Genomic DNA, 23644 nt, shown 5'->3' with positions numbered 1-23644 from the left:
ATATGTTTGCATGAACTGTAGAGTATTTTTAAGGAGAAATTTGGATGTTGAAAAAGGTTTAGTTAATGGAGCTATGGGAAGAGTTGTGGGTTTTATTAATTACCAGAAAAAAGATGGAATTGAATGTTTAAAAATAAAATTTGATCAGATAGAAGAAGTTATAGACATTTGTCGTTGTACAGTTCGTTTTATGCTTGTGAAAGACTTATATGTACAAAGGAAACAGTTTCCGTTTTCTCTAGCATATGCTGTAACTATTCACAAGTCTCAAGGTTTGACTGTAGATTGTGCATTTGTAAACATTGGTTCAACTGTGTTCAAAGTAGGTATGGCTTATGTAGCTTTGTCACGAGTGAAAACATTATCTGGTTTATTCATGATAGACTTTGATGATTCAAAAGTTAGTGCTGATGCAAATTGTGTAAAGGAGTACAATAGATTAAGAAGAACCTATGCTCCTCATTTAGGTCAGTATCCTGTGTTAGAGAAACGTGTAGTTTCTCGTAAAAGGAGAAATGAGAATATCTGTAATGAGGATGTAGAGAGGAGGAAAAAAAAGAGGAGTGATGTAATTGCAAGCAAAAAGAAAAAGGAAAATGAAGAAGAGGTTGTAGGATGTCATTTTGAAAATAGCTCTGGTGTCAACTGCTACGCTAATGTAGTGCTGAATGTTGCATTTTATCTGGAAAGTTTGCAAGAGCAGATAATAGTAAATCAGAGAAAAAGATTCTGTTCTGAGTTGAGTCTCCTTTTTCAAAAGCTGAGTAATGATAAAACTCAAATAGAAAGTGCTACTGAAATTAGAAAACTTTTAGATGTATGTTCAGGATGTACACAGTTTTCTCAAAATGTACAGCAAGACGCACAGGAATTCTTGTTGTATTTTCTTCAGGTACTGGAAGAAGAAGGTGTACACATTGAAAATTTGTTTGGTTTGTCTTATAAATGGGAACATAGTTGTGAAAACTGTTTCAATACATGTGGCTCTAATGTTGATTCTGAAAGGTTTATTTATTTAACATTGCCAGAGAGTAAAACAGTCACTTTTGCTAAATTAGTTAAAGATGCTAATCATAGCATGCAATGCGGTGAGTGTAAATCTGACATGTTTTCAACGTTAATTTTAAAGGAATACGGACAGTATGTAATTTTAATGATGCAACGATGTAGAGCTGATGGTTCAAAATTGGATACTTTAATAAAGAAGTTTACAGGACAGCAATTATCAATTTCAGGAAAAACTTTTGTAACAGTTGCAATAATTTTCCATGAAGGACCTACTGTTACTTCTGGACATTACACAGTTTATCTTAAATGTGAAAAAGGCTGGACACTGTGTAATGATTCAAAATTGATTTTCAAGCAACGTTTGCCTTTTGATTTAGCAAATTCCTATCTAATCTTTCTGAAACCTAAATTTTAGAGAGACTTGGCAAGTTCTGTACAAAACAATTTTACCATTTTTTTGGATTACCATTGGAATTTTCAAATTTAAAGATTTTTAAAATTATCATTTGGCCTAAAGGAAAGGTAACCAATTGTATTGTGGACTTATATAATTCTTAATTAATGTTTCAGAAAACAACATTTTACAGAGAATCGGTAACATCTGTACAATTTAAATTTTTGTATTTTATTGGATTACCGTTGGAAATTTAATCAAAAAAGATTTTTAAAATTACCATTTGGCCTAAAGGAAAGGTATCCAATTGTATTGTGGACTTAATTAAATCCTAATTAATCTTTCGGAAACCAAAATTTTAGAGAGAATCGGTAACATCTGTACAATTTAAATTTTGAAATTTTATTGGATTATCGTTGGAAATGTAATCAAAAAATAATTTCAAAAATTAACATTTGGCCTAAAAGAAAGGAAACTAGATGTATTGTGGATTTATTTGAGATATATATTTTTTTGAGATTATGCTTCTGTAAGAAAATTGTCAGACGGTATTTTTTAGAAATAGTTTTTGTTATTAGATGATATTTTTAATGAATAATATTTTGCATTTCGATAATGTTATGTTTAACTGAGAAGAGATTCTGGGCTTTTTTTAAACAATCTTTGAGATTGTCATTTTTTTTTTGCCCGCTGTTAAGTGATGAATGCAATTGCTTTCACGATTTATAGTGAAATGCAATATATTCTGAAAACAGCAAAAAAAAGGCAAAAAATGGTTTTTGGAAAATATGTAAATATGTGTACTGTATTATAAAATGTTTTATTAAATATTAATACTTTTTTCGTTTTTTTCAGATTCAGAATGAAAATTTTCGAAAACTTGAACCATTTTTATAGCAATTTAAATTAAATTTTAATTAATACATAATTTTTTGAGTGGGTATGGTAAGTCAGAAATGTCATGGTCCCTTTTTTTCACTTCTCCACAATCACATTTTCAGTTTTTCATTGTAATCTCTCAAGGACCTTGTAATGTGATAATTGATTTTTAGTGTTTTTAAAAAAATAAAAATAAAAATTACGCGTACCGTACGCGTACGGTAAAAAAAAAATCAAAAAAAAGTTTAAAAAAATATATAAAAAAAAGTTGAAAGGTAAGGTTGGCTCTTAAAAGAGCCGTTGTGTTCGTACAGGGACAGAGGAAAGAAAGAATGGGAATATTAGTCGGTAGGACAAATGTGCTGGTCTATTTTATTGTTAACTAGGGCAACACTGGTCTCCCTATGACAAATTAGACCATAACAAGTGGCGCACCGCATTGTAACCCTCGCAAACCGATGGTTAGTTTCCAGAGGACCAGAAAAAGGAGATGCTCCCCCCACAGATGAAGGGCTCAGCTGACCTGCCGAAGATGGACTCGGCCCTGCAGATGATGGACCAGGCTGAGCTGCTGTGGATGTGCTTGGTTGACTTACTGAAGGGTTTCCTCCAGTATGTCGAGCATATGTCCTACCGTGTACATCATGAAGGTGTCTCAACATAGTGTGATTCCCGAAGGAATACTTCTTGTTAGGATTCCCTCTTGAAAGTACACGGTCACAAAGCTTACAAGTCACTAAAGGTGCATTTACCTTTTTCTTGCCCTCCGGAAAAGAAAAATACTCCCATATGAAAGAGCTCTTTTGTTTCCTCCTTCTCTGCCTCAAGGTAGTGCTGCTAGCCTCACTCTCTGAAGAGGTCTGCTGTTCTGCCATCGTATCACAAAGACAACTCAGCTCCTTCTCCAAAGGGATCACAAGCAGAAATGAGGGGAATGGGTGTGGTGTAGGAGAGTTCTAGAACTGAAAGTAGTAAAAACCAATCAAAAGTGTTGTTTCTTGATCACATGACCCAACGTGCGCGTACGTTACGCTTACGGTGCGCTTACGGAGCGCTTACGGTAAAAGTACGCATGCGCGTAAAAAAGACACGCGCACGCGCGCATGCGCAAAACAGGCACGCCCCTTCACTTCCGCGTAACATGCGCGTGCAGCGTACGCGTTACGCGCCGCGTGACGCACGTCTACGCAAATTGCGTAACTGTACGCAAACAGCGTAGAAATCTAACGTACTAAAAGCAAGACGTGCGCGTACGGTAAGCGCACGTTCAAAAAATATTAAAAAAAAAAAAGAAAAGGGAAAAAAAGATTCACTATGTTATACTACTAAATCTTACCTGTTTAGTTTAAAAAAAAGGTAAAAATAAAAAATATATTGTAGAATTTTTAAAATTTAACCATAGTCTTTAAAGAGGATATAAATTTAAAATAAAAATATTTAAAAAACATTGCAAAAAAAAAATATAAGAATTAGCATTTAAAAAACCTTGCAAATTCACTGAAAAAACCATGGGTTTCACACACGTTATAGTTAGGAATTAGCATTTAAAAAACCTTAGAAATTCAATGAAAAAACCAAAGGTTTCACACATGTTATAGTTAGCTGGACATTTCACTCGTAAAAAACCAATGAAATTCCCCCGTTATAGTTAGTTCAGCTAACTATAACTCGCGCGCCCGCAATGCACTGCTGATGACGTCACATATTACATCACTCATGACATGGTCAGTGACATCACTCATGACATCACTGATGACATCTCAAATGACATCACTGATGACATCACTGATGACATTATCCAGTGAATGTGTGTTTTTCTGACAATTAAGTATGTTTTATATATGTATATCTCAAGGTCGATGGAAGAATAAATGGGTATATAAGTGTCTAAATGGATGATTTGTTTTTGAAAAATTGATTGTGTAACTGACTGATTAAGTGTATTATAGTGAATACATGGCTTAGTGAGTAATGTTTTAATATGTAAATATCTGTATCAGTCTCTCACTTTGTGTATAAGTGGCTGCATGGGTTGGTGAGTAGCTACATGGGTGTCTATATAGGTTATTAGTTGGTTTTATGAGTATCAGTCTGAGTGTCTGCATGGTTCGGTGGGGGGTATTACGTAGTGCATAGGTGCATGAATGAGTGATTCACTCTTTGTATGTGTTGAAGACAGCATGTGTGCAGGACTCTATGGGTGGATGAGTGAGTGTATGGGTGTGTTAGTGAGTGAATGACTGTCTCAATAGTGTCTTTATGAGTACCTACATATGTTTTATACTAGTATATGTGACTATTGGTGTATATAAGCGAGTATATGTGAGAGTGAGAGATTGAAAGAGTTCCTGTATGAATAAGTATGTGTTTCTATAAGTGATTGTTTAAAAGACTAAGTATGTGTAAGTTTCCGTAGAAGTAAGTGTGGTGGTGTGTGTATAACTGTATATGCAAGTAAATGTATGTTTGATTCTTTATTAGCATGAGTGACTATGTGTGTGAGTAACTCTATGGATGAGTGGCATTGTGTAACAGGATGTAAAGGTGTATGAGTACATATGATGAGTGAGTACATGTATGAGTGACTGTATAGGACTGTTGGTGAATGAGTGGATGTGTATGTGGATCTTAGAATTACTGAAGAGGTTGTTGTAACTGGTATTGGTATGTCCATTGTTTTGAAAATTTTAGTCTCTATTTTTGAATGTGTGTATCAAAGGTTATATTAGGGTGAGAGGAGGTCTGCCACTCTATCACAAGGATGATGTCATCAGTGATGTCATCAGTTATGTCATTTGAGATGTCATCAGTGATGTCATGAGTGATGTCACTGACCATGTCATGAGTGATGTAATATGTGACATCATCAGCAGTGCATTGCGGGCGCGCGAGTTATAGTTAGCTGAACTAACTATAACGGGGGAATTTCATTGGTTTTTTACGAGTGAAATGTCCAGCTAACTATAACATGTGTGAAACCTTTGGTTTTTTCATTGAATATATATATATATATTATCTACTGGCGGTCGCCAGTAGATAGTTATAGTTAGGACCGTGTTTCCATAGGAAATCCGCAACATTCTATTTGGAATAACTTTGGCGCCGATTGACGAATCCTCGCGAAATTCTCAAAATAGGTGGGGCTGTCCGCTCCGCTCCTTCCCTGAAAGTCTCGGGGGGATTCGTCAAGCGGGGGCTGAGAAAAAGGGGGGGTCCCAAAACGCGTTTTCCCCATGCATTTTTCCATAGGACCTTTAGTCCGAGCTACAGCCCGAACGGCTGAACAGAATTAGTTGAAATTTGGAAGAGAGGTAGCCCTCAGGTCAGGGATGTGCCTTTTGAAGGTCTCGTGTAAATCTGTTCAGTATTTCCTGAGAAAATAGCATTTAAATCAATATATATATCTCCGAGCGCGTACCGTAAGCTTACCGTACGCGCAAGCCACCGTCCCCAAGCGCGATTCTGATTGGTTGTTAGATCTTAGTAAACATTCGAATCGGTCGAAACCAGGAAATGTCGGCCGCCATTTTGTCTCTCGCAGTCTGAGGGGGTGAAAAACAAAGGTGGAGAACGTGAAAAGGGGGCAGGGTGGACAGTTCCTGACCCCCTAGCCTTTGTCAGGGGGTCCCAGAAGGACCCCCAAGGGCAAAAATTATTTGTAATTTTTTTTCGAAAAATCGCGGAATGCGCGTAGCGTACGCGCACGGCGTAAACGGAAAAATTCCGCGAACTTCGCATAACGATTCCGCGACTACGCGTACCGTGCGCGCACGGCCAAAAACTTTTCAAAAAGGTAAGATTAAAAAAAAATAAAAAAAATTGTGAGGTAAGGTTGGCTCTTAAAAGAGCCGTTGTGTTAATACAGGGATAGAGGAAAGAAAGAATGGGAATATTATGAACGTCTACAAACGTGCTGGTCTATCTTATTGTTAATAAGGGAAACACTGGTCTCCCCAAAAACAAAAAGACCACAACACGTTGTACACCTCATTGAAACCCTCCGAAATCGAGGGTTAATGTCCAGAGGAGCTGAAGAAGGTGATGCTCCCACCTCAGAGGAAGGGCTCAGCTGAGCTGCCGATGATGTACTCGGCTGAGCTTCTGAGGTTGGGCTCCGGTGACTTACTGAAGAGTTTTCTTCAGTATGTCGAGCAAAGGTCCTGGGATGTTTATCCCTAATGTGTCTCATCATAGAGTGATTTCCAAAGGAATACTTCTTCCTTGGATCTCCTCTAGATAAAACACGGTCACAAAGTCTGCAAGTGAACAATGGAGCATTGACCTTTTTCTGCCCCTCTGGAAAAGTAAAATACTCCCACATAAAAGAATCCTTTTGTTTCCTCCTTCTCTGTCTGATGATGGTGCTGCTAGGCTCACTCTCAGAAGAGGACTGCTGCTCTGCCATTGTATCTCAATGTCAATTAAGCTCCTTCTCCTAGGGGATCTCAAGCAGTAATGAGGGGAATGGGTGTGGTGTGGGAAGTTTCTGGAACTGAAAGTAGTTTCAACCAATGAAAAGTGTTCTTTGTGGATCACATGACCTACCGTGCGCGCTCCGTAAGCTTACGCTACGCGCTCATAAACAAGTATGCATGCGCAAACGTGACGTAAACATGCGCTTACGGAGCGCTTACGGAACGCGTACGTAGGACGCACTCGCGCATGCGCATTACACGCACCCGCGTAACCGCGGCGTTGGTTCCGCGCAACGCGCATGCGTGTACGCGTACGTCACGTACGTATCACGTAAGCGCACCGTACTTATGACGTACGGAGCGCGTAGCGTCAGCTTACCGTATGCGCATGGCAAAAAATCCATTAAAAAAAAAAGTTTCAAGGGTTGTAGAAGATAATAACTGTGATGTACAACTGTATGTAAACATTAATTTTTAAAAAATTAACCATTCCATAATGCAGGATATAATACATATATTATTTTATACATAGGTTGGATATTATTTTTTACCAAAAATCTCAAAAAAAATTTTGCATTTAAAAAACCTTTGAAATTCACTGAAAAAACCATAGGTTTCACACACGTTATAGTTAGGAATTAGCATTTAAAAAACCTTGCAAATTCACAGAAAGGGACCGCCAGTAGGTAATATATATATATATATATTACCTACTGTCGCCAGTAGGTAATATATATATATATATATTACCTACTGTCGCCAGTAGGTAGTTATAGTTAGGACCCCTTTTCCATAGGAAATCCGCAACATTCTATTTTGAATAACTTTGGCGCCGGTCGATGAATCCTCGCGAATTTCTCAAAATAGGTGGGGCGCTACGCTCCGCTCCTACCCTGAAAGTCTCGGGGGGATTCGTCAAGCGGGGGCTGAGATAAAAGGGGGGTCCCAAAACGCGTTTTTCCCATGCATTTTTCCATATGACCTTTAGAACGAGCTACAGCCCGAACGGCTGAACAGAATTACTAGAAATTTGGCAGAGAGGTAGTCCGTAGGTCAAGGAAGTGCCTTTTGTAGGTTTGGTGTAAATCTGTTCAGTAGATTCTGAGAAAATAGCCTTTAAATCAATATATATATCTGAGCCCGCTTACGGTACGCTTACGGTACGCTTACCGTACACGTACGGTGGCGTGCGCGAGCGAGATTCTGATTGGCTGTTAGATCTTAGTAAACATTCGAATCGGCCGAAACCAGGAAGCGGCGGCCGCCATTTTGTGTGTTTCACTCAGAAAAAAAAGAGTGAAAACAAGAAAAGGGGGCAATGAGGAGAGTTACAGACCCCCTTACATTTGTGAGGGGGTCAAAGAAGGACTGTAAAGTACAAAGAAAACATTTATTGATTTTTAAAAAAATCACGGGGTACGCGTACGGTAAGCTTACGGTAAGCGTACGGAAGAAAAAATAAATTAAAAAAGAAATGAAATGCAGATTTAAGAGTTTAGATATTAGGGAGCTCTAAAAAGAGCTGTTGTGTTTATGAAGTCATTTTGTTAGTGGTACCTACAAGTAAGTACCGATGCAGAGTCTAAGGTTCAAGAGGAAGACTCTGTTCCCTTCATCATTGAAGTGCACACCATCTCCTCTATAAATGTCTTGCATGTCATAACGCAAGTTGTTGTGGTAAATGGCACCCATACCATAGTCACGGAGGAAAGCAGAAACAGATTTGTTGACGTGCTTTCTTGCTTTGTCAATCTGCGGACAGAAATGATTGGACCAGTTCCATTTTTGCCTTTGGCATATGTTGGAAAACACAAAGGCAGTTTTAGGGAAAAGTGAAAACAGTTGTGCAAAGGTGTCCTTCATAAGCATTTCCAGACCTACCCCAGTCAAAGTGCCTAGGTCATTGCCACCACAGTGCACTATTATGAGGTCAGGGTGTTGGATTTGCATGAAGGATTTCACCAATGGCATCAATTGGTGCCACTTTAACCCTCTCTGACCAATCCATTTAATGTCTACATTTGGCAAAGCAAGGTCTCTCACCATATCTGTTTTCTCTGCAAACTTTTCACTCCAGAAGACATAGCTGTGCCCTACAATCCACACTGTGAACATCTTCAAAGGAGAACTGGATGCACTCAGGAGGTGTCTTTCAGTAGAATGGCAATATGAAAAGAAAGACAGTTTGGAAATGGAGGCATACATATTTTTTTCAAAACAAAAAGAACTGATTGGCTGTTTCATACCATTCTAGAATAAAAACTAGGCTGTATGTGTAAATTAAAAGAAGCATGTTTTGTATTGGTACAAAAAAATGTGTTACCAAAGAACAGTACTATGGATTTGCTGTTAGGTTTGAAAAGTCAAGCACTCTTGCTCTGTGGAATTGAAACATTGTGTGGCGAACTTCTGACCTAACTCCACACAGCAGTGTTCCATGAGCTGTTGCTATGGTAGCAGGCAGAAGTCAAGTTGGGGGAAGGGTACTAGGCAGAAGTCAAGTTGGGGGCAGGGTACTTTTGGAAAAGGGTTGGTTTTCAACCAATAGAAATGTGTGATTACATTTGAAAAAAAGGGGGAAGCACTGAGATTTGAAACTTACATGTATATGTGTGGAAAAATAGAGGGAAAGTTTGCCATTATCTGGTTCTGCTGAGAGGAGAGAGGTGAACAGAACAGAGATCCTGGCTCTGATAATCTGCTGTTTGAGTGCCACATTTCTTTCACAACTAACTAATTTTAAAGGTGAGGTTAGAGTTTGAGAGGAGATGTATATGGTAAATTAAGAAATGAATAATAGAAATGGAAATTCTTTTTGTTGAAGTTGCGTTTATCATTTTCTGTTTTGGGAGAAATTTAAATGTGAGGAACATGTAAAATAATATGGACTATGTTTTCACGATAAATTAAGGTGTACTGGAAAAAAAAAGAATAGTTTAAAGGTTTGAGGTTGGACTCAGTAATGCAAATACATTCAGCATCACTAAGGCTGGTTGCCCTTGCTGGAATGTAGGCAGCCACCCAGGTTACACATGGTGGTGGTCTGAAAAAGCAGTTTGGACATGTGCATTTAAAAAAATCAAAAAAGTGGTTTCATAATGTGTCAGTCTGTAAAAGTGATTTTCACTTGCCAAAAAAAAAGAGCAGTAAGTGTGCTTTCAAATTGGCAAAGAAATTTCGTTTTGGGACTAATGTGAAAACATGACTGTGTGTGGAAATAGGAATTACAGGCAGAGATTTATTGCGTTTTTTTCTGGTGATTTCACAGTTGCATTAGTAGGAAAAAGGGGGAGCGATTTTTTGGGGGAAGAAGCAGACTCTTAGCACACAACCATCTGCTTGCCATGTATAATCATGCACAGTATTTACAAGCGAGTGGGGTTTCCAGGTTTCAGTCTGTAATGCAAATACATTCAGCATCACTAAGGCTGGTTGCCCTTGCTGGAATGTAGGCAGCCACCCAGGTTACACATGGTGGTGGTCTGAAAAAGCAGTTTGGACATGTGCATTTAAAAAAATCAAAAAAGTGGTTTCATAATGTGTCAGTCTGTAAAAGTGATTTTCACTTGCCAAAAAAAAAAGAGCAGTAAGTGTGCATTCAAATTGGCAAAGAAATTTCGTTTTGGGACTAATGTGAAAACATGACTCTGTGTGGAAATAGGAATTACAGGCAGAGATTTATTGCGTTTTTTTCTGGTGATTTCACAGTTGCATTAGTAGGAAAAAGGGGGAGCGATTTTTTGGGGGAAGAAGCAGACTCTTAGCACACAACCATCTGCTTGCCATGTATAATCATGCACAGTATTTACAAGCGAGTGGGGTTTTCAGGTTTTAGTCTGTAATGCAAATACATTCAGCATCACTAAGGCTGGTTGCCCTTGCTGGAATGTAGGCAGCCACCCAGGTTACACATGGTGGTGGTCTGAAAAAGCAGTTTGGACATGTGCATTTAAAAAAATCAAAAAAGTGGTTTCATAATGTGTCAGTCTGTAAAAGTGATTTTCACTTGCCAAAAAAAAAGAGCAGTAAGTGTGCATTCAAATTGGCAAAGAAATTTCGTTTTGGGACTAATGTGAAAACATGACTCTGTGTGGAAATAGGAATTACAGGCAGAGATTTATTGCGTTTTTTTCTGGTGATTTCACAGTTGCATTAGTAGGAAAAAGGGGGAGCGATTTTTTGGGGGAAGAAGCAGACTCTTAGCACACACCCATCTGCTTGCCATGTATAATCATGCACAGTATTTACAAGCGAGTGGGGTTTTCAGGTTTTAGTCTGTAATGCAAATACATTCAGCATCACTAAGGCTGGTTGCCCTTGCTGGAATGTAGGCAGCCACCCAGGTTACACATGGTGGTGGTCTGAAAACGCAGTTTGGACATGTGCATTTAAAAAAATCAAAAAAGTGGTTTCATAATGTGTCAGTCTGTAAAAGTGATTTTCACTTGCCAAAAAAAAAGAGCAGTAAGTGTGCTTTCAAATTGGCAAAGAAATTTCGTTTTGGGACTAATGTGAAAACATGACTCTGTGTGGAAATAGGAATTACAGGCAGAGATTTATTGCGTTTTTTTCTGGTGATTTCACAGTTGCATTAGTAGGAAAAAGGGGGAGCGATTTTTTGGGGGAAGAAGCAGACTCTTAGCAAACACACCCAGCTGCTTGCCATGTATAATCATGCACAGTATTTACAAGCGAGTGGGGTTTTCAGGTTTCAGTCTGTAATGCAAATACATTCAGCATCACTAAGGCTGGTTGCCCTTGCTGGAATGTAGGCAGCCACCCAGGTTACACATGGTGGTGGTCTGAAAACGCAGTTTGGACATGTGCATTTAAAAAAATCAAAAAAGTGGTTTCATAATGTGTCAGTCTGTAAAAGTGATTTTCACTTGCCAAAAAAAAAGAGCAGTAAGTGTGCATTCAAATTGGCAAAGAAATTTCGTTTTGGGACTAATGTGAAAACATGACTCTGTGTGGAAATAGGAATTACAGGCAGAGATTTATTGCGTTTTTTTCTGGTGATTTCACAGTTGCATTAGTAGGAAAAAGGGGGAGCGATTTTTTGGGGGAAGAAGCAGACTCTTAGCACACACCCATCTGCTTGCCATGTATAATCATGCACAGTATTTACAAGCGAGTGGGGTTTTCAGGTTTTAGTCTGTAATGCAAATACATTCAGCATCACTAAGGCTGGTTGCCCTTGCTGGAATGTAGGCAGCCACCCAGGTTACACATGGTGGTGGTCTGAAAAAGCAGTTTGGACATGGGCTTTTTAAAAAAACTGAAAAGTGGTTTCATAATGTGTCAGTCTGTAAAAGTGATTTTAACTTGCCAAAAAAAAAGAGCAGTAAGTGTGCATTCAAATTGGCAAAGAAATTTCGTTTTGGGACTAATGTGAAAACATGACTCTGTGTGGAAATAGGAATTACAGGCAGAGATTTAATGCGTTTTGCTCTGGTGATTTCACAGTTGCATTAGTAGGAAAAAGGGGGAGCGAGTTTTTGGGGGAAGAAGCAGACTCTTAGCAAACACACCCTGCTGCTTGCCATGTATAATCATGCACAGTATTTACAAGCGAGTGGGGTTTTCAGGTTTCAGTCTGTAATGCAAATACATTCAGCATCACTAAGGCTGGTTGCCCTTGCTGGAATGTAGGCAGCCACCCAGGTTACACATGGTGGTGGTCTGAAAAAGCAGTCTGGACATGGGCTTTTTAAAAAAACTGAAAAGTGGTTTCATAATGTGTCAGTCTGTAAAAGTGATTTTCACTTGCCAAAAAAAAAGAGCAGTAAGTGTGCATTCAAATTGGCAAAGAAATTTCGTTTTGGGACTAATGTGAAAACATGACTCTGTGTGGAAATAGGAATTACAGGCAGAGATTTATTGCGTTTTGCTCTGGTGATTTCACAGTTGCATTAGTAGGAAAAAGGGGGAGCGATTTTTTGGGGGAAGAAGCAGACTCTTAGCAAACACACCCAGCTGCTTGCCATGTATAATCATGCACAGTATTTACAAGCGAGTGGGGTTTTCAGGTTTCAGTCTGTAATGCAAATACATTCAGCATCACTAAGGCTGGTTGCCCTTGAAGGAGTGTAGGCAGTCACTGAGGATACACATGGTGGTGGTCTGAAAAAGCAGTCTGGTCATGGGCTTTTTAAAAAAACTGAAAAGTGGTTTCATAATGTGTCAGTCTGTAAAAGTGATTTTCACTTGCCAAAAAAAAAGAGTAGTAAGTGTGCATTCAAATTGGCAAAGAAATTTCGTTTTGGGACTAATGTGAAAACATGACTCTGTGTGCAAATAGGAATTACAGGCAGAGATTTATTGCGTTTTGCTCTTGTGATTTCACAGTTGCATTAGTAGGAAAAAAGGGGGAGCGATTTCTTTGGTGCAGAAGCAGACTCTTAGCACACACCCAGCTCCTTTCCATGTATAATCATGCACAGTATTTAGAAGCGAGTGGGGTTTTGAGGTTTCAGTCTGTAATGCAAATACATTCAGCATCACTAAGGCTGGTTGCCCTTGCTGGAGTGTAGCAGTCTGGACATGGGCTTTTTAAAAAAATCTGAAAAGTGGTTTCATAATGTGTCAGTCTGTAAAAGTGATTTTCACTTGCCAAAAAAAAAGAGCAGTAAGTGTGCATTCAAATTGGCAAAGAAATTTCGTTTTGTGACTATTGTGAAAAGAAATGTAGTAATATATTTAAATAAAATAAAGGAATTTTTTTTTTAGTTTTTTTCAGGTATTGCTGAAGAGCAGTGAACAAAATTTAAGATGCCTACAAAATCCAGAGTTCAAAAAACGCTAAAAAAAAACCTATATTTGAAGACAACTAGAGGACCAAAGTTAGTAGAAGATGCTGATGTTGGGAAAAAGAAAAAATCTTCTGGTAAGCACAAAAAACAATTTCTTAAAAATATATTCAAAAGAATGAAAAATGTACAAAATGTCTGTACTCGAAAGGATGTTTTTAAAAAAAAAGGAGAGGAAAAAATTGACAATTTAGTTAATGCAAATATACCTTCAGCAACTGAAAAGATTTATATAAATAGAAAAACAGCGTTTAAAGAGATACGTAGAAAAATGTTTCAGAGAAGAGTTATGTCTAATTTGATGAAGGATGTGAAGAAATATAAGAAAAAGACAAAGTTTTATAAAAGAAAAAAAGAAATAGAAGCCATTGCAGCAAAGGCATTAGAATTAAAAAGGAAACTATTCATATTAATTTTGAATAGGATGCGTACATTAGACAAAATGGTTAATGTACTGAAATCACATAGCAAAAGGAAAAGAGTAGTGAACAGAACAAACTTTTGTAAAGTGTTTTTAGGCAAGTGGATGCATAGTTCAAGTAGTGAACCTTTTTTTAATGAAGAAAGCTATTTTCAAAGTAATAGTTTGCTGCATGCAGTTGACACCAGAGGTCGTTCATACGAAGTAAAAAATGGTTGCATAATGGAGAAGGAGATAATGGTTCCAAGAGATGAGGTACAAGTGATGGCAGATGAGGCAATGGGGAGACGTCCTAAAGCCCCAGTGTACACTTGGAATTGTAGTAGTATTTGCACTGTGCGTCAGGAATCTATTGACAAATTTCGAGAGTTTCTAAGAGAATATAGTAAAAAAAGTATAAAACAGAAGATTAAGGTGCTTCAAAGTCTGGATCCATGCAGAGTGAGAGAGAATACTGGTTTGCAGGGTCATTCTCTGGCTTGTCTATCTAGAAAAGTGTGCAATAGTGTTTTCCATCATTTTAGGATGCTGGCTGTTCATCATACTGAAATGAGAACGTTTGTGAGACGGTTGTATTTTGCTAAAAGTCCAGCAATAAAGTTAAATGAATTGAATAGGGCTCTGTTCCGAGGAACGGTATCAGATGTAGAGAAGGTTGTTGATGAAATTCAGTTTTGTTACTTTGGTCCTGAACAAAACAGTGCAGAGAAGGACACACTAAATGAGGAAGAAGTGGAAGAGAATGTACAACCATTTGTAAGTAAGACATTTAATGATCACATAACAAAATTTGAAAAAATCTCTAATGAAAGACCAAATATTACTTGTATTTGTTGCCGCAGAACTCATTATAGAAAACAAACCAGGTATGTTGATCTGTACAGAAAGAGTGAAAATGAAGATAATTATAAGTGGAAGGATTTTGCCACATATATATTTCTTGAAAATTGTTTTGAATTGGGTGAAGTTCAGCGTATTTGTAAATACTGTTACAACAAGTTAGAGGAAAATAGAATGCCGACCAGAGCTGTACATAATAATTTAGAATTGGATGCTATTCCTGCTGAACTTTCTGAATTAAATACTTATGAGTCTATACTCATTCAATGTGTTCATCCGTTCCAGACCATAGTACGTATAGAGCCCAAAACTGGTAAATTACCTCCTTCTGATTTACTGAGAGGTTTAAAAGGTAGAGTGGTGTATTTGCCCTTGGATTTGAAAAAAAATATGGAAACTATTGATGCGGATACTTTGGAAACTGAACCATTAGTTATTCTGGTTAATGGTGTACCTACAAAGAATAAGAAGATTTGGCAGGAGCTGGTAGATGTACGGAAAGTACAAAGAGCAAATTTGTATTTGAAAAGGAATAACAAATGGTATGAATCAATTTATATAGAAGAAGAAGAAGATTTACAAGAAGACACAGAAACACCAACTGGACAAATTGAAAAAGTGGACAAGTCAAAGGAAGAAGAAATTTATGAACATTTTAGCATACATCCTCTTCATTCAAAAGAAGTTATGGGAGACAATATTGATCTCTTTCAGATGAAGAAAGCAAAAGGGACTCCCGTGAGTGTATGGGAGGAGAGCTTGGAAGCTCGATGTTTTCCCCAGCTGTTTCCTAAAGGAAAAGGAGGACGATACGATGAACGTCCAGAACAGATTCCAGCTTCTGAGTATCGGACTACAAGACTATATGCTGAAGATCCCAGATTTCGACAAAGTATTCCTTATTTGTTCCATCTTTTATTTGAAAGCGACTTGTCTGCACTGTCTTATGCAGTAAATCACATTTTAAAAAGTGGAGTACATTTACAAAATGTGTCTGCTAAGGATTTTATGGAGAAAGTGCAGCACCGAGATGATCATTTGGAAACACAACTGATCAATCTGATGGCTTGTCAGCGTGGGACAAATGAATATTGGTACCGACGCCATGGTGAATTAAAATGCATGTTACGGAATTTAGGAACTCCAACATGGTTCCTTACCCTAAGCTGTGCCGAGTACGCTTGGGATGATTTACTGGATTTTCTACGAGAGGCAAATTCAAACATTAAAAACATCGAATACAAGACAGCAGGAGAACTGTGCTCATTGGATCCGGTTAATGTTTGCAGATATTTCAATCATAGATTTGAGGCTATGATGTCCTTCATCTGCAATAAAAAAAATCCACCTCTTGGAGAAGTAGTGGATTTCTTTTGGAGAAAAGAGTACCAGGCAAGAGGTGCTCCTCATATTCATATGCTGTTGTGGATCAAGGATGCCCCAAAGTTTGGAACAGATACTGATGAAGCAGTGTTATCTTACATTGAAGAATATGCAACATGTGCTATACCAAAAAGCACAGAAGAGAAAAAGTTAAAGGAGCAAGTTTTACGTTTCCAAAGTCATCGGTGTGGAAAATACTGTCGACGGAAATACAAGAGCAAAGAAAAATACTACACTAAATGTCGATTTGGATTTCCTAGACCTGTTCTTTCAAATGGAAGAGTTAACAGTTTTATGTCAGCTGTGAGACATACTATCACAAGAAAATCACCTAAGAATACCTACAACCTTAAAAGAAAAGAAGAATCAGAAAATATAAATGACTACAACCCAGTCATTTTATCCATGTGGAACGCTAACATGGATATACAGTATGTAGCTGACAATTCCATTGCTGTTGCTCGATATGTAACGTCTTACATTACGAAATCAGAAAAAACAGAATTGAAGGAAATGTGGGAAGAGATTTCTCACGAGAAGACTGTCAGTAAGAAGCTGTACAGTTTCAGTTTGAAGATGTTATCGCATCGAGAAATTGGATCCTACGAATGTTCAGATAGGTTATCTTCTGCAAGTCTCTACTCGAAGTCAAGAAGAATAATTTGGGCAAGTTTAGGCCTTGCAGCAATGAGAAATCGGGTACTGAAATCTGTAGGAGAAATTGAATATTTGGCCGAGAATGACCCAGAAAGTACAGATATTTTGAAATCAAACATGTTGGACACTTATTATCCCAAGAGAAGTCATCATCTGGAGAACATGTGTCTCTATGAAGTGCTGCAGAACTACATTTATTCACGGAAAGCCGCAGAAGACATCAACAATGGAAAATATAAAGTCGTTGGTGAAGAAGGATGTTTGGTGAAGCAAACAAAAGGAAGTTTGATAAATCACCGGAAGCTGAGTTGTGACACTACTGACAAGAAGGAATTTTACTACTTGGCTCTTTTACAGTTGTTTAAACCATGGCGTACAGAGGATGAACTACTGGGAGAATTTCAAAGCTATGAAGATTCTTTTAATGCTTGCAAAGACAGCATACAATGCAGTACATTCTCAACTTATCTGCAAATGTTAAATGAAGAAATTGAACAGGAAACTACAATTGCAGCAGAAATAGCTAGAGACAGTTCTCAGGACAGCAAAAGTTCAGGAACACTCAGTCAAGATCCCCTAGGACAACCAATCGTTGAAAATGAAGCATCAATAGCCATGAATGAAGTGGAAACGGCTATGAATCAAGCTCAAGAAGAATTTATAGACTTAGAAAATTTGGAAAGACAACTGAATCAAGAGCAGCAACAAATTTATGAAGAGATCAAAAACAAAATTGATCACGGATTTCTACATGAAAAAAAAGAGTGCTCATGCACATCATTTCATCCAATCAGGATGTATGTAAGCGGACAAGCTGGAACTGGAAAAAGTTTCCTAATAAAAGTCATCAGAAGCTACCTACAGCAAAAAACGGATTCTACTTTGTCTTGTGTGGTTACTGCTCCAACTGGGTTAGCAGCATATAACATAAAAGGAATCACTTTACATCGTTTGCTAATGTTACCAGTGGAGCATGAGAACAAAATACAATACAACAAGCTAACTGGAGAAGCATCCTTGGAAGTTTCAAGAGTATTGAAGAAGATGCAAGTTCTCATTATTGATGAGGTGAGCATGGTATCAAACTTAATGCTTGCCTTTGTGCATTTCAGAATGCAGCAAATTTTGAAGACAGACTATGACATGTTATTTGGTGGAAAACACGTCATAGTTTTTGGAGATCTTCTGCAGCTTACTCCAGTTAAAGGACAACCAGTATTTAATACTGTCACACATGAAGACACGAAGAATTCATTGGGAAGCATCGGAAATACAAATATTTGGTCCTTCTTTGGGTACAAGGAACTTACTACTAATATGAGGCAAGCAAGCGATGAAGAATATGGAAGTATTCTGAAAGATATCAGAATTGGACTACTCACAGAAGTTGGCAAAAAAGCATTACAGAGTCGGCTGCTACATAATTTATTTCCAAAGGAAGAAATAGTTGCAGAGAAAATATACAAGAATATTGCAGAAAACAAAAGTGTCATCTGCTTAATGCCAACTCTACGTGAATGCTCAATATTTAATGAGGAGCTTTTGAAATTGGAAAAGGAAGAGATCAGGAAATTGGAAGCAGTGGACAAAATTGAGGATGGAAGAATTACTGTCACAGTAACAGGCAAACTGAAAAATAAATTGGACTCACTAGAGAAGAACATCTCCAAAACAGCTGGATTAGAAAAAAATCTATATGTTTGCATGAACTGTAGAGTATTTTTAAGAAGAAATTTGGATGTTGAAAAAGGTTTAGTTAATGGAGCTATGGGAAGAGTTGTGGGTTTTATTAATTATCAGAAAAAAGAAGGAATTGAATGTTTAAAAATAAAATTTGATCAGATAGAAGAAGTTAAAGATATTTGTCGTTGTACAGTTCGTTTCATGCTTGTGAAAGACTTATATGTACGTAGGAAGCAGTTTCCGTTTTCTCTAGCATATGCTGTAACTATTCACAAGTCTCAAGGATTGACTGTAGATTGTGCTTTTGTGAACATTGGTTCAACTGTGTTCAAAGAAGGTATGGCTTATGTTGCTTTGTCACGAGTGAAAACATTATCAGGTTTATTCATGATAGACTTTGATGATTCAAAAGTTAGTGCTGAGTAAAGGAGTATAATAGATTAAGAAGAAGCTATGCTCCTCATTTAGGTCAGTATCCTGTGTTGGAGAAACGTGTAGTTTCTCGTAAAAGAAAAAATGAGAATATCTGTAATGAAGATGTAGAGAAGAGGAAAAAAAAGAGGAGTGATGTAATTGCAAGCAAAAAGAAAAAGGAAAATGAAGAACAGGTTGTAGGATGTCATTTTGAAAATAGCTCTGGTGTCAACTGCTACGCAAATGTAGTGCTGAATGTTGCATTTTATCTGGAAAGTTTGCAAGAGCAGATAATAGTAAATCAGGGAAAAAGATTCTGTTCAGAGCTGAGTCTCCTTTTTCAAAAGCTGAGTAAAGATAAAACTCAAATAGAAAGTGCTACTGAAATTAGAAAACTTTTAGATATATGTTCAGGACGAACACAGTTTTCTCAAAATGAACAGCAAGATGCACACGAATTTTTGATGTATTTTCTTCAGGTAGTGGAAGAAGAAGGAGTTCCCATTGAAATTTTTTTTGGTCTCTCTTATAAATGGGAACATAGTTGTGAAAATTGTTATAATATATGTGGCTCTAATGTTGATAATGAAAGGTTTATTTATTTGACATTGCCAGAGAGTAAAACAGTCACTTTTTCAAAATTAGTTAAAGATGCTAATCATAGCATGAAATGTGGTGAGTGTAAATCTGACATGTTTTCAACATTAATTTTAAAGGAATACGGACAGTATGTAATTTTAATGATGCAACGATGTAGAGCTGATGGTTCAAAATTGGATACTTTAATAAAGAAGTTTACAGGACAGCAATTATCAATTTCAGGAAAAACTTTTGTAACTGTTGCAATAATTTTCCATGATGGACCTACTGTTACTTCTGGACATTACACAGTTTATCTTAAATGTGAAAAAGGCTGGACACTGTGTAATGATTCCCAATTGATTTTCAAACAACGTTTGCCTTTTGATTTAGCAAATTCCTATCTAATCTTCCTGAAACCTAAATTTTAGAGAGATTTGGCAAGATCTGGACAAAATAATTTTACCATTTTACTGGATTACCATTGCAATTTTGTAAAAAAAAGATTTTTTAAATTATCATTTGGCCTAATGGAAAGATAACCAATTGTAATGTGGACTTTTTTAATTTTTAATGAAACTTTCAAAAACCAATAATTTAGAGATAATCGGTAACATCTGCACAATTAAAATTTTGGAATGTTATTGGACTGCCATTGGAAATTTTCTCAAAAATGATTTAAAAAATTACTATTTGGCCATGTGGAAAAGTAACCAATTCTATTGTGGACTTAATAAATTATTCAAAAACTTTTCGTGAACCAAAATGTTACAGAGAATCGGTGAGATCTGGACAAATTAAACTTTAGAATTTTATTGGATTACCGTTGGAAATTTATTCCCAAAAAAATTTTAAAATTACTATTTGGCCTAAAGGAAATGGAATCAGATGTATTGTGGAGTTATTTGAGATATAATATTGTGATTATACTTCTGAAACAAACATATCAGACGGTATTTTAAAGAAATAAGTATTGGTATTAGATGATATTTTTTTAGAATATTATGCATTTCTATAATGTTAAGTTTAAGTAAAAAGAGATTCTGGGCTTTTTTAATACAATCTTTGTGATTGTTATTTTTTTTTGCCCGCTGTAAAATGATGAATGCAATTGCTTTCACAATTTATAGTGAAATGCAATATATTCTGAAAACAGAAAAAATAAGGCAAAAATATTTTTTGAAAAATATGTAAATATGTGTACTGTATTATAAAATGTTTTAAAAATATTAATACTTTTTTCTTTTTTTTCAGATTGATATAGAAAAATTTCGAAAACTAGAACCATTTTTAAAGCTATTTTTTTAAAAAACAAATGAATAAATATTTTTTTGAGTGGGTATGGTAAGTCAATAATAATAATTGTAGTCTCTCAAGGACCTTGTAATGTGATAATTGATTTTTAGTGTTTTTTAAAAAAAAAAAAAAAAAAAGTACGCGCACCGTACGCGTACGGTAAAAAAAAAATAAAAAAAGTTTTTAAAAACATATGTAAAAAAAAGATGAAAGATAAGGTTGGCTCTTAAAAGAACCGTTGTGTTCATGCAGGGACAGAGGAAAGAAAGAATGGGAAAATTATTCAAAGCGACAAGTGTGCTGATCTATTTTGTTGTTCACTAGGGAAACACTGGTCTCCCTATGGCAAATTAGATCTTGACAAAAGGCGCATCGAATATCAACCCTCCGAAATCGAGGGTTCATTTCCAGAGGGCCAGCAAAAGGAGATGCTCCCCCCACAGATGAAGGGCTCACCTGACCTGCAGAAGAAGGAGTCAGCTCTGCAGATGATGGTCCAGGCTGAGCTGCTGTGGATGTACTTGCTTGTCTTTCTGAAGAGTTACCTCCAAAAAGATGACCATGTGTCCTTCTGTGTACATCCTTGAGGTGTCTCTTCATGGTATGATTCCCAAAGGAATACTTCCTGTGAGGATTACCTCTTGAAAGTACACGCTGACACAGCTTGCAAGTTACTAAGGGTGCATTCACCTTTTGCTGGCCTTCAGGAAAAGTAAAATAATCCCATACATAAGAGGGCTTTTGTTTCCTCGCTCTCTGCCTCAAAACAGTGCTGCTAGTGCTAGCCTCACTCTCAGAAGAGCTCTGCTGTTCTGCCATCGTATCACAAAGACAATCCAGCTCCTTCTCCTAAGGGATCACAAGCATAAATGAGAGGAATGGGTGTGGTGTAGGAGAGTTCTAGAACTGAAAGTAGTTTCAACCAATCAAAAGTTGTGTTTCATGATCACATGACCTACCGTACGCTTACGGTACGCTTACGGCAAAAGTGCGCATGCGCGTAAAAAAGACACGCGCTTGCGCGCATGCGCATAACAGTCACTACCCGACACTTCCGCGTAACGTGCGCGTGTAGCGTACGCGCGCACGCATCCCACGCGGAGTACGCGCGGCTACGCAAATTGCATAACTATACGCAAGCAGCGTAGAAAAATTACGGGTGTTGCGCAAACTGTACGCTTACCGTAAACTTACGGTACGCGTACTAAAAAAATAATTAAAAAAAAAATAAAAATGTACTGCAAATAAATTTTACATGTTTATTTTAAAAAATATATTAAAAAAAAACATATTAAAGAATTTAAAAAATTTAACCATAGTCTTTATAAAAGGTAAGAAAATTAAAATAAAAATATGTTAAAAAAATAGAAGAAAAAAAAAACAATTAGCATTTAAAAAACCTTGCAAATTCACTGAAAAAACCATGGGTTTCACACACGTTATAGTTAGGAATTAGCATTTAAAAAAACCTTAGAAATTCAGTGAAAAAACCATAGGTTTCACACACGTTATAGTTAGGAATTAGCATTTAAAAAACCTTAGAAATTCAGTGAAAAAACCATAGGTTTCACACATGTTATAGTTAGCTGGACATTTTACTCGTAAAAAACCAATGAAATTCCCCCGTTATAGTTAGTTCAGCTAACTATAACTCGCGCGCCCGCAATGCACTGCTGATGACGTCACATATTACATCACTCATGACATGTTCAGTGACATCACTCATGACATCACTGATGACATCTCAAATGACATCACTGATGACCTCACTGATGACATCATCCTTGTGATAGAGTGGCAGACCTCCTCTTCCCCTAATAAAACCTTTGATACACACATTCAAAAATAGAGACTAAAATTTACAAAAGAATGGACATACCAATAACAGTTACAACAACCTCTTCAGTAATTCTAAGATCCACATACACATCCACTCATTCACCAACAGTCCAATACAGTCACTCATACATGTACTCACTTATCATATGTACTCATACACCTATACATCCTGTTACACAATGCCACTCATCCATAGAGCTACTCACACACATAGTCACTCATGCTAATAAAGAATCAAACATACATTTACTTGCATATACAGTTATACACACACCACCACACTTACTTCTACGGAAACTTACACATACTTAGTCTTTTAAACAATCACTTATAGAAATACATACTTATTCATACAGGAACTCTTTCAATCTCTCACTCTCACATATACTCACATATATAAACCAATAGTCACATATACTAGTTTTAAACATATGTAGTTACTCATAAAGACACTATTGAGACAGTCATTCACTCACTAACACACCCATACACACACACATCCACCCATGCAGTCCTGCACACATGCTCTGTTCAACACATACAAACAGTGAGTCACTCATTCATGCACCTATGCACTACGTAATACCCCCCACCAAACCATGCAGACACTCATACTGATACTCAAAAAACCAACTAATAACCTATATAGACACCCATGTAGCTACTCACCAACCCATGCAGCCACTTATACACAAAGTGAAAAAATGATACAGATATTTATATATTTAAACATTACTCACTAAGCCATGTATTCACTATGATACACTTAATCAGTCAGTTACACAATCAATTTTTCAAAAAGAAATCATCCATTTAGACAGTAATATACCCATTTATTCTTCCATCGACCTTGAGATATACATATATAAAACATATTTAATTTTCAGAAAAACACACATTCACTGGATGATGTCATCAGTGAGGTCATCAGTGATGTCATTTGAGATGTCATCAGTGATGTCATGAGTGATGTCACTGACCATGTCATGAGTGATGTAATATGTGACGTCATCAGCAGTGCATTGCG

The 23644-nt window shown here is 37.0% G+C and overlaps 1 protein-coding gene across 1 annotated transcript in view; it reads left to right on the top strand.

The window, feature by feature from the left end:
• The first annotated feature begins 13725 nt into the window (after nucleotides 1-13725).
• LOC146858052 (uncharacterized) overlaps nucleotides 13726-23644 on the top strand; it is a 34266-nt gene continuing 24347 nt past the window's right edge. Inside the window, exons 1-2 of the mRNA XM_085647094.1 lie at nucleotides 13726-14792; nucleotides 14828-16542. Coding sequence (XP_085503220.1) covers nucleotides 14732-14792; nucleotides 14828-16542 — 1776 coding nt within the window. The 5' untranslated portion in view covers nucleotides 13726-14731. The remainder of the gene's footprint in view (nucleotides 14793-14827; nucleotides 16543-23644) is intronic.

The sequence above is a fragment of the Triturus cristatus genome, chromosome 3_2 (genome assembly GCF_964204655.1).
Source record: "Triturus cristatus chromosome 3_2, aTriCri1.1, whole genome shotgun sequence".
In the NCBI taxonomy this organism is placed as follows: domain Eukaryota; kingdom Metazoa; phylum Chordata; class Amphibia; order Caudata; family Salamandridae; genus Triturus; species Triturus cristatus.
The sequence above is the reverse complement of the archived record's forward strand: the minus strand, read 5'-3'. Positions and strand labels throughout refer to the sequence as shown.